General features: G+C 40.8%; 3 protein-coding genes and 1 pseudogene across 3 annotated transcripts; 2 read left to right on the top strand and 2 right to left on the bottom strand.

Moving 5' to 3' along the window:
• Nucleotides 1-310: 310 nt before the first annotated feature.
• Nucleotides 311-694, bottom strand: LOC132527945 (histone H2A type 1-A-like). Its single transcript, XM_060163947.1, has one exon. The coding sequence runs from the start codon at nt 692-694 to the stop codon at nt 311-313; it is 384 nt and encodes a 127-aa protein (XP_060019930.1).
• A 316-nt stretch (nt 695-1,010) lies between these two features.
• LOC132528211 (histone H2B type 1-A) lies at nt 1,011-1,394 on the top strand. The gene has a single exon (XM_060164254.1). It carries the CDS (start codon nt 1,011-1,013, stop codon nt 1,392-1,394), a length of 384 nt encoding a protein of 127 aa, XP_060020237.1.
• A 4,932-nt stretch (nt 1,395-6,326) lies between these two features.
• LOC132527944 (histone H2A type 1-A-like) lies at nt 6,327-11,743 on the top strand (annotated as a pseudogene).
• On the bottom strand, nt 10,695-11,078 carry LOC132527644 (histone H2B type 1-A-like). The gene has a single exon (XM_060163547.1). It carries the CDS (start codon nt 11,076-11,078, stop codon nt 10,695-10,697), a length of 384 nt encoding a protein of 127 aa, XP_060019530.1.
• Nucleotides 11,744-11,959: the final 216 nt, after the last annotated feature.

Genomic DNA, 11,959 nt, shown 5'->3' with positions numbered 1-11,959 from the left:
GGTATTAGAATGCTGAAGCTTTGCTCTTTTTCTCTCACCCGATAGGCATCTTGAAGGCCCATGAACTTGCCCTTCAGTAATTAAAAAAAAAAAGCTGCAAAGAACCTCACGTGCTAGAATCAACATGATAAAGTTACGGTTAACGGATCTTTTCGGCTGCCTACTTTTGGAATACGTCACAATTACAGACCCAGACAGCCCAGGCACAGCCCTCAATGATAATTTAAGTGGCTCTGAAAAGAGCCTTTGGTATCTTTCTTCACCGGACGTTTAGATTGCTCAACGGTAACCTCCACTTGGATTACTTGCCCTACACTTTGTGATGGTGGCTCTCGGTCTTCCTGGGCAGCAGCACGGCGTGGATGTTCGTCAAAACGCCACCCTGAGTGATAGTCACACCACCCAGCAAATTGGTGAGCTCCTCATCATTACGGACTGCTAGCTGCAAATGGCACGAGATAATGCGCGTCTTCTTGTCACAGCAGACATTGCCCGCCAACTCCAAGATTTGAGCCGTTATGGACTCTAACACCGCTGCCAAATACACAGGCAAACCAGCCGCAAGGCGCTCGGCATAGTTACCCTTGCAGAGCAGACGATAGATCCGACCAACCGGAAACTGCAAGCCTGCTCTGGATGAGCGAGATTTACCTTTACCGTGGGCTTTACCACCTTGTTTACCACACCCATACATATCTTCAATGAGAAACCGCGACGCCAATACGGTGATCTGTAATACCTACGACTAGGCATATTTATAGTCTGACGGTAGAGTGTGCTTTGCTTTCTGATTGGCTGATGGCCATCTATCCAATCAGAAATGCTCACGGGAATCACCTCATTTACATACACGAAAGTCCCAGATATCCAATCAGATACTGGCCTCTCCACACGTCACTTGAGTGCTGCCCCTATAAATACCACCCTTAACCGCCTACGGCCTGTCTTCGTTTTCTTGGCGTTGGTGGGAGCTGTTAGGACTGTTAACGGTAGAGCGCTTAACACCAGCTATGCCAGATCAGGCTTCAAGAAGTATTGCTGTTTCTAAGAAAGGATTTAAGAAAGCCATAACAAAGACTCAAAGGAAAGAAGAAAGAAAGCACAAAAGATGCAGGAAAGAGAGTTATTCGATTTATATCTACAAAGTGTTGAAGCAAGTACACCCCGACACCGGTATCTCATCGAAAGCCATGAGTATCATGAATTCCTTCGTTGCTGATGTTTTCGAGCGTATTGCAAACGAGGCCTCCCGCTTGGCTCACTACAATAAGCGATCGACTATTACGTCCAGAGAGATTCAAACGGCCGTGCGCCTGTTGCTGCCAGGAGAGCTGGCTAAGCACGCTGTGTCCGAGGGCACGAAGGCTGTAGCGAAGTACACTACCTCCCTGTAAACTTGCAAAGTGTAAACAGGCTCCAGTTACAACCCAAAGGCTCTTTTCAGAGCCAGTCATGTTTCTGAAAGAGCTGTGGACTCAACGTAAGTACGATACTTACGTTATAAACTTTACTACTCAGCTGCCGTTTGTAATTTAGTGACTGACTTTCTACTGTATAGAAGACCCCATGAGGCTCCAACGGTCTTCAGAAATCAACTGCAGCAAAAGAAATTCTTCAGAATGCGTTTTACAGGAAAGTTTATGGTTAATACATACAGAAAGTGTTCCTTAGAGTGAAGGAGCTGTAAAGTATAAAAGACGCATTTGTCTCTATAAATGACTGAAAATTATATAAAGGGCCTGAAGGTGTGGAGAGCTCTTGTAAAGTACATTATCCTGTTTTTTTTCTACTTCTGTATCTGAAAAGTTTGGATTCTGTAGGCCAGCGAAGTTGTTCAAAAGCTCGAGTGGTTTGAGGTCCTCAACTTGGGGTCCTTTTGCCCTGGTGACCTACGTTGTCCAGGGCACGTTGATCTGGGATGGGGGAATATTGCTCTCTGTCTCACCGGAAGCCAGCAATCTGGCTAACCACAATTGACTAGAAAACAGTAACTCAAACTCCTTTTTTGGTTTTTTCTATAAATAGCGGTGTGATCATTTGTGGGTGTTTTGTATGATGAATCATTTAAATAGGTGTTGGTGTCCTGTATTACTGAACTACCTGGACTCCACTCAGCAGACAAGCATTAAACATCAGTGGTAACAATCATAGATCAGAGCCCCAGGCTCCAAGGCCCTGCAGTCTCACTGGTCTTCTTCCGACCCTGGCATTACACCCTCATGCTGGTCACAGTTCCAAGTGTTCACACAGGTCAAAGTAGTGGTAGGAAGACAGTCTATCTCCCTGGGTTTCCAATTGAGAGCAAATGAGGAGGACTTCCTCTCAAGTCCCTTCTCTAGAATTGAGCTTAGTCCCAGATGCTGCTTCAGTCATTCATCTGAAGGGAAATTGGGACAATGTGATTGATGTGGACCAGTTTACTTAATATGTGTGGCACATTTATTACATTTAGCTCTAGGTATTTTGTTTTCATTTCCATAAATAGTGTATTTCCCAATTCATATCTTCCAGCATCTTGTTTTATATGAAAGTGCTGATTTTTGTGCATTTTTATATCTTATTATATCTTACTGAATTGACTAATTTTTGCATTGGCTTTCTGATATAGTTCTGTTGGGTTTTACATGTTTGCAATGATGTCTGAAAATAGTAAACATTTCACTGCTTCCTTTCAATTTAGTTAGTTCACTTCTAATTCCTTTCACCTGATTTCAGTGCCGCATACCTTCATATCAATGTTAAATAGGGTGGCTATTCTTGTTTTATCCTTCACTTTGCTGAAGATCTACACTATTCCTCATTAGCTATATCATACAATGACGAAGAATCCTATATCTGCTTTATTGAGAATTGTTAAGAATGCATGTTGAAATTTATAAAATGCCTTTTGAGCATCTCTGAAGAATGAGCATAGGCCTTCCCTCTTTATGTATATTATGATGAGTTATTTAAATAAACTTAATAGTCACCTTTGCATTTTTTTATATAACCCCCTGCTTGGGCATCGTATGTTACTCATTTAATGTTCTGTTGAACTCTGGTTGCCAATGGATCATTTACAATTTATACTTCAATATTATAAATTAAATTGATCTCTTTTCCCTTTTTTGTGTGTGCAGTGATGTTCAGGTTCTGGTACAAATTTTTATTCAATTCATAAAAATAATATGGAGGATAGATGTCCTTTTAATACTCTGGAAGTGTTTGAACAGCATTGGAATTCCCTTTTCTTTAAAACTTTGGTAAACTTGCTTTTTAAAACAATTTGTACTTGGTGCCCTTTTTCAGATGACAGTTCTTTGACAATTATCTTTATTTTTCTTTAATGAATTTTTTTCTATTTAGAGTTGCTAATAATTTGTAATAAGTTTTGGTAAATTATATTTTTCAAGACAATTTTTTAAAGATATTCTCTTAGAGATCAGCAAATTGGTCTCTAATGATTTTAACCTCCGCTGTCTTTGTAACTACAGCTCCTTTATTATTCTAAATTTTGTACTTGTGTCTCCTGATTTTTCACAAACCACAATGGTTATTGGTTAATCTTTTATTTTTTAAGTGTGTTTATTTATTTGCTATTTCTTTACTCTTGCATTTAGTTTTACTGTTTTCTTTTTCCTAATTATTTTTTCCCGTTTTCCATTATTTAGCCTTTCTGCTTCCACTAGTTCACTTTATTTTTGTTTTTCCTAGCTTCTTTAGTGGGATGCTAACTTTATAGCGACAGTCTTTACATTGCACAGTTTTGATATAAATGAATTTCAGTTACCACAGTTTAGTTAAATAACACCACTTGCCCAAAAACACAGTTCAAAGGTCATTGCATGGTGAGTCATTGCATAAACTACAAAATTCACTGCTCGCTTTTACTTCACAAGTCACTGCACAAATAACACATACACACTGTGATCAGTGACCTAATCGTGTCACTTATTTTAAAATTCGTTGGCCAAAATTTGTTGGCATGGTTACTGCACATGTTATTCAGTTTATTCAAAAAGAGAAAGCATGTAGTTTAGTTGCCTCCTTGTCTTCCAGTGATAAACTCACACGACAAAAATCAATAGTCAAGAGGGATTTGGCCAAGAAGATGAAAGTACAGCAAGACAAGAGAAAGTAATAACCCTGGAAGCAGAATTTGAATCGAAGGTAAACAGAGTTATTGAAGTAACAGTTGACCGGGGAAATGTTGACACTGTTGCTATGAAGAGACTAGCTATGCAAACCAGAGGAACTTAGTAAAGGCCAACTGATATAAATGTAGAAAATGGTTGTGATGAAAAGGAAGAAGTTCCAAAGAAAGTGACACTGGCAAAATACTTCATATTAAACGAATTCTCAGAGATATTTCATGCCATTAAAAATGCAAAGGATGAAATATTGGAAGCTAATCCAAACTTAGAAAGAAACATGACAATTCCCCAAAGCATAGGAAGGACACTCACTCTGTATCACAAGTTGCATGATAAGAAAAAAAATCAAGCACCATTCAACTATTTTTGGTAAGTTTTTAAAAAAGAAATGACACTAATTCTCATTGTTTTAATATTTAAAATTACAATGTCCTTAATATTAGTTTTTCACTTCCCTTTATATTTATGATAGATGGTGAGTTTTTAATGTTTTGATAAAAAATTTTAAAGATCATGGAACAATCATGACTTTTCCCATTGATTATTAAGACTGCCTTGCGTAGTCACTTTTAAGATTTCACACTACCTGAAGGACTGCCTGCATTTACACTTTCTAATTTATTAATGTAAGCAGCATTTAAATCTATCATTTTTCCTTTGGGCCATGCTTCACTTTAGTCCCACAAGTTCTGTATATATTCTGAATTTTCATTAATGTGAGAGAGGTGCTAGGAAAAGCAGATTCCTTCACTTCCTATTAGGAACCTGGAAATCACTGTTATCAACCAGCAAAGCAGCTGGTCAAATTCTCCTTCCATCAGAGATGCAGACCAAATGCAGACCAAGGACCCAGCTTTACGGAACTTGGAGGGACAAACACAGGATGTTGGGATGGGTTTGCAACCTTCAAAGACTTTAATGATGTCAGAGAAATAAGAGTAAACCTTTAGTCCAAGACGATTCATGAAAGCAGAGAAAACACAGGTTTTTTTGTTTTTAGGTTAAAGTGCTTAAGAAAGGTGCTGTTTGTCCACCCACATCTCAATCCCTAAGTCATAAAGGACTGGCAAGACAATTTTCTGAGAAAAGGGCCACAGCAAAGTTAGGACTCTGCTTTAAATATGATAAGGTTTGGTTTGGGAACTGGGGAAAGCAGATCCTTTAGGTGCTACCCTCCCTAAGCTACATCTGGCTGTTAACTTCCTCCTAAAATCATTGCAATGGTTACGCATTGAGATTTGCCATGGAAGCAGGGGAGATATTTGCTGTCTTTCCCTGATTCTAGGCTGTGGTTTTGTTGTGCCACAGAACAGAGAACATAATGGATGCCAGTAAGATGAGGGCTGGAAAAAGGGCAGAGCAACTAGGCCTGTTTAGAAACCCAGATGCTGTAATCACCCAAAAGCCACCACAGTGCCTCTGAATTCAGAAAAGAAGAGGGCTGGTGTAGCCCTCAAAAAAGAGACTTTCTATTCTCATCTCAGATGGGTCCCTGAGGTCTACAGGGCAAGGGAAACCCTCCCAAGGAGCAGGGCTAGAGGAAGCTAGATCACACCAAGCCCTTACTGCATCGTTCCGGCAGGTGGACATTGCTAGCTCTTCAGTGCAGGGCTGGTCATAGACAAGTGGCTGCATTTTGTTATTTCTCCTTATTTTGTTTTCCAAAAAGGTTTTAAAAAATTGTTTCCCTTTTCTTCACTCTTCAAACATTCACTGAGAGAGAGAGAGAGAGAAAGAGAGTGTGTGTGTTTGTGTGTGTAAGAGAGGAGGTCCTTACTCTCACTGTTTCCTTTCTAGTTTAGTGAGGCAGATATAAACACACAAGGTCATTTTAGCTGATTATGAATGAGAGAGATAATAAGGTGCCTACGGAAAGCTTTGTATTGTCTGTAATTTACTCTAAAATACTTCTATCCAGATAGTGTGATGTAAATTTTGTGTGAGTCAATGTTAAGGTAAACCTTAGGATCTGTGAAATGTAGTAGGTTGAGTGTCCTGAAAAAGGACATGTCCAAGTCTTAACCCCTGGCACCTATGAATGTGACCCTTGTTTGGAAATAGGGCGTAGTTAAGAATCTTGAAATGAGATCATCCTGGATTTAGGGTATACTTATAAGAGAAGGGAGAGGGGCATCAGAGATGCAAAGCAGAGGACCATATGAAAACTGAGGCAGGCAGAGAGAGATTGGAGTGATGCAGCTGCAAGCCACGGAACACCGAAGATTGCCAGCTGCCGCCAGAAGCCAGGTAAGGCATAGAATAGATTCTCCCTCAGCGCCTCCACAAGGAATCAACCCTACTGACACTGTGGTTTTGGACTTCTTGGCCTCCAAAACAGTGCAAGAATATATTTCTGTTTTACGCCAACCAGTTTTTGGTAACTTGTTGCAGCAGCCCTAGGAAACTAATAAATGGGCTTTTCTAATGAGGAATTCACTCTCCAGAAAAGGTTAGTCATCATTTAACCCCCTACAAGTTCTTTTCACCCACTACAATTTCTTTAGCTCTTCATCTCCAATCACACTAGAGGGCTGATGCTTAGCAGAAGTAATGTGAGAAATTGTTTCAGTGATAAAAACAATAATAATCAAGATGTGTGTTTCCAGCAGACACACATGCATGAATTGAGTGGGATGCCCTAGTAACCCCAGTATCCTGTGGCTGTAGAATTGGCATCCTTGATGAAGCAATCAGTCTAACAGCCAAGGAAGATTCAGTTATCTGCTCCCAACTGGATTATAGTGGAATTCTGCCATCTGATTTTTATATCATCTGTCTCTAGTCTACTTTATATGTAAGGTATTTGCTGGAATCGTTAAACAGGGGTTCTTAGCTTTTATTGTATTATGGATTTCTTTGAAAGTCTAGTTGATCCTATATACATCTTCTTAAAATAAATTTCTAAGTACATAAAGTAAAATATGAATTTTAATAATAAAACAATGCCAGGTTGAAACAGTTTTAAAAATATTGTTTGATACAGTAATATTTGTGCTTCTTTGTGCTTCAAATAGCAAGATCAAAATTATAATATTCTGAGGTTGGGATGAGCATAAAAAATATTTTGATATATCTGGTTAAGTGCTAGGACAATAACTATGGTTTTCATTGGCAATAAAGTCACAGGTATAGCTAATGTGACTGGTCTATTTGCTATATTCAAAACTGAAAGAAATACTAACTTTCAGTTAGTGGTTAGTGACAATATTTTTCTTATCTAAGATTACTTTGTCAGTTGTGTGGAGAGTGGATTTTAGAAAGAAAACATTAGGAGCAGTGAGTCTAGTTAGAGACAGTAACCCAGGCGAGAGATGATGGGGGCTTGGACAAAAATGTTGGCAGTGGAGATGACAAAAGAAATCAGATAATAATAAAATATTTAGGAAATAAAATCTCCATATGTTGTCAAAAGATTGAAATGGAGGTTGAACAGAGGCACTATCAAGGAAAAAATACATTTCTGGCTTGGACAACCATGTGATTGGGGTGGCCCCATGGATATAGGGAACATTGGAATTTGAAAACAGGTCTGTCAGGATACATTGGAAACCCTTGTGGAGAGAAATGTTTAGAGATGATGAGCACCACCAGGGTGGTAATATTAAGTAAGCAGTTACTGGTCTGCAGTTCATGGAGAGCCCTGGACTGCAGATATAATTCGTGAATCATCTGCTGTAGGTATTTACAGCAAGGGTATGACTTAGGTTGCCTAGAGAAAGAGTTTAGTGCTACAGTGTCCAATATGGTGGCCACTAGCCAGATGTGGTTACTGAGCACTTGAAATGTTGCATGAGATATGCTGTAAGTATAAAATACACATTGAATTTCAAAGTCCTAATTTTTTAAAATGTAAATTATTATAATTTAACCCTTATTACACATTGACATTTTAGATAAACTGGACTAAACAAAATATTTGATTAAAATTCATTTCACTTTTTTTTAATGCTGTGTGGGCACTGGAACGTTTAACGTGACATATGTGATCAGTATTTGTGGCTTGCATTATATTTCTACCAGACATTTGTGAAATTAAAAACTTCTGCTAGGATACTGTAAAAATAGACCACAGACCAGGAGAAAATATTTTCAAATCATTTATCTGAAACGGGACTTGTGTCCAAGAAAATAGAAAAAAGAATGCTTGTAACTAAACAATAAGAAAATAACCCAATTAAAGAATAGGCAAAAGAACTGGACAGACACTTCACCAAAAAAATTTACAGATGGGGGTTTCCCTGGTGGCGCAGTGGTTGGGAGTCCGCCTGCCGATGCGGGGGACATGGGTTCGTGCCCCGGTCCGGGAAAATCCCACATGCCGCCGAGCGGCTGAGCCCGTGAGCCATGGCCGCTGAGCCTGCGCGTCCGGAGCCTGTGCTCCGCAGCGGGAGAGGCCGCAACAGTGAGAGGCCCGCGTACAGCAAAAAAAAAAAAAAAAAAATTTACAGATGGTAAATTAGCATACCAAAAGATCCTCAATGTCATTTATTAGGAAAATGCAAATTAAAACAATGAGATATTAAACATCGATTAGAATGGATAACATCCAAAATATTGTACATTACCAAATGCTGAGGAGGACATGAAGCAACGGGAACCCATTCATTGTTGGTAGTAATGCAGAATGGCACAGCCACTTTCGAAGACAGTTTGACAGTTTCTTATAAAGCTAAACGTACTGTTGAGCCTACCATCCAGCAGCTGTGCTCCTGGTAATACTTACCCAACTGATTTGAAAACTTCTGTCCACACAAAAACTTGCATGTGAATAGTTATATAACAACTACAGCTAAAAAGTGGAAGCAACTAAGATCCCTTCGTTAGATGAATGGATAGACAAACTGTGGTTTATGCATACAATGGAATACTAGTCAACCATTAAAAGGAACAAGCTCTTAATTCACATAACAAAATGGGTGAATCTAAACACCTACTGCTAAGGCAAAAACCAGCATGGAAAAACTGCTTGCTTTTCAACTCAAGAGTTGACAAGGATTTGGGAGCTATACAGACATCTGCTGTTTCACAAGATCTTATGGGGGCAGCTGGGACCCCTGCTTGGAGATGATGCCTCCCCTCCCAGACAATGTGGCACAGATGCCCCATCTGTTAACTCCTTGGATGATTCCCAGTTAAGATATTCAGAGATTCTTGTAGGGTCTGTTTCTGTGCAGAAATGTAGGGCACTTTTTTTTTTTTCCTGTGGAGTTTTAGTACACATATCTACCAAATGATACTAAAGTATTTTTTAACTGTAAGGTAGACACACATGAGCACGAAATCTTGTTATTAAAAGGGAAGAATGAAAAATATAAATTAACGAATTGAGTCCAGCTAAACTACTGGTTTGTGGGAAGTAGTAATTTGATCTTTTTTAATGTTAATTTCAGTGTCATTTGTCACTTTCTTTTTTTTTTTTTTTTTTTTTTGCGGTACACGGCCCTCTTACTGTCGCGGTCTCTCCCGTTGCGGAGCACAGGCTCCGGACGCGCAGGCCCAGCGGCCATGGCTCACGGGCCCAGCCGCTCCGCGGCATGCGGGATCCTCCCGGACCGGGGCACGAACCCGCGTCCCCTGCATCGGCAGGCGGACTCCCAACCACTGCGCCACCAGGGAGGCCCATTTGTCACTTTTTAATGCTTGTCTGCTAAGAGTCCAGACGATCGTGACAGAGTAGATCTTCCACCCAAAGTCCCTTGACTTGATAAACACCCTATGACCCAATTTGGAACATGTTAGTATTGGAGTCCAGTAATATAGGACACAAACACCAATTTAATTATCTTCTCATAAAACAAAATGCAAGTGATCCTATTATAACTTGGAAGAAAAGTAACGCCCCCCAAAAATCCAGTCAGCGTTACTTCTGTTTGCCAGTCGGTTGTGGTTAGCCAGATTGTGTGACTCCAATATGGCAAGACCTCCACTCCCCAATATCAAGCTGTTTTTAACAAACAGCCTAGTTTAGACACCCCAATAATGTACAGATGACATCACCAGACCAAGGAACTATTGGACTCGAACTCTCAGCAGATGTAGGGCACCTAACCTGATCTATAGAATTCTCACACACTACAGAAAATGTAGACCGGAAGCAAAACAGCCTTAACACTCCCATGCTGAGCTTGCCTATGTTCTTTGTCTTTCCACAGCTTCAGTTCCCTTTCAGTCTCTTGATAGAAAGTACTTAAAACAGGACATAACCCAGAGAAGAGCAAGCCACGTTTCTCATGGCACTCGACCCACCCTCTCTTAAGACAGACTTAAAGGAGCTCTGTTCAACTCAAGAGAGCTCTATTCTTTGATATGCTTAAGAGATCCGGGATTTCACCTGAAATCATTCTGGTTAATAGTCACGTGAAACGGACGAGTTATCTACGTATTTCTTAACCACACTAAAGGCAGCAAAGTGAATCTGACAGTTACTAGCATAACAGCTATAGCTCACTCTAAGAGTAAGCCTGCCCACACACACTGAGCAGCCAAGTAAAAAGCCTACAACTCTCTAGAAAGTTAAGTGGCTCTTAAAAGAGCCTTTGGGTTACAAAAGCCTGAATTTCTTTACTTGGAACTACTGTATTTACTGACAGCCTTGGTGCCCTCGGACACTGCGTGTTTGGCCAACTCCCCAGGAAGCAGCAAGCGCACCGCTGTCTGGATCTCCCTGGATGTGACGGTCGAACACTTGTTGTAACGCACCAGGCGGGACGCCTCCGCTGCAATGCGCTCAAACATATCAGTAACAAGTGAATTCATAATACTCATAGCCTTCGAAGAAATACCAGTATCCGGATGAACTTGTTTCAGTACTTTATAGATATAAACTGAATAGCTCTCTTTGCGATATCTCTTGCGCTTTTTCTCCTCCTTTTTCTGAGTTTTAGTCACGGCTTTCTTATAGCCTTTCATGGAACTAGCACTGCTCTTAGAACTCTGCTCCGGCATGTCTAACCTACAGTTTTAAAACAGAAAACCAGCGGCAGTTGTTCTGCTGAAGCGTGATATTTATATGCGCGGAGTTCAGATGATGTATTGGGCAGCTCACATCTGATTGGATAATGGATAGTGACGTATATGTAAATGAGGTGATTCCAGTATGGTTCTCTGATTGGATATAAGGGTATCAGCCAATCAAATAGTAAATCACAACCCACCGTGAGACTATAAATAGACCCCGTACCTGTCCTAACGGCATTTGTTTCCGTTATAACAGATTAATATTCTTATAGTAATGTTTGGACGTGGCAAGCACGTAGTAAAGCCAAATCTCGTTCGTACAGAGCCGGCTGCAGTTCCCTGTGGGCCGAGTCCACCACCTTCTCCGCAAGGGCGATTACGTCGAGCGGATTGGGGCCGGCACACTGGTTTACCTGGCAGCGGTGCTGGAGTACCTGACGGCCGAGGTCCTGGAGCTGGCGGGCAATGCGACCCATGACAAGAAGATGCGTATCATCCCGCGTCACCTGCAATTGGCCATCCGTAATGACGAAGAGCTCAACAAGCTGCTGGGCGGTGTGACCATCACTCAGGGCGGTGTCCTACCCCGCATCCAGGCAGTGCTGCTGCCCAGGAAGACCGAGAGCCACCACCACGAGGTTCAGTGCAAGTAACACTTCACAAGTTGCAAAGCCAAGTGAGTAACCTGAGTTTCTAAAGGAGAAAAGCCCCAAGCTGAAACCAAAGCCACTCACAATTACTGAGAAACAGCTTAGGTTTAGAAAGAGACTACAGAGCAGTAATTGGTACCAAAAAAGAACTCACCACAACTAACGCTAACAGAACTCTGGACTCTGAAAAGTATGTAGCTCCGGTGACACCCCTGAAAC

This window comes from Lagenorhynchus albirostris, chromosome 10 (genome assembly GCF_949774975.1).
Source record: "Lagenorhynchus albirostris chromosome 10, mLagAlb1.1, whole genome shotgun sequence".
NCBI lineage: Eukaryota > Metazoa > Chordata > Mammalia > Artiodactyla > Delphinidae > Lagenorhynchus > Lagenorhynchus albirostris.
Note: the sequence above shows the minus strand (reverse complement) of the source record. Positions and strands in the feature narration are given on the sequence as shown.

Coding starts and splice junctions, on each gene's coding strand:
- LOC132527644 (XM_060163547.1), bottom strand. CDS start 11,078: ATGCCGGAGCAGAGTTCTAAGAGCAGTGCTAGTTCCATGAAAGGCTAT.
- LOC132527945 (XM_060163947.1), bottom strand. CDS start 694: ATGTATGGGTGTGGTAAACAAGGTGGTAAAGCCCACGGTAAAGGTAAA.
- LOC132528211 (XM_060164254.1), top strand. CDS start 1,011: ATGCCAGATCAGGCTTCAAGAAGTATTGCTGTTTCTAAGAAAGGATTT.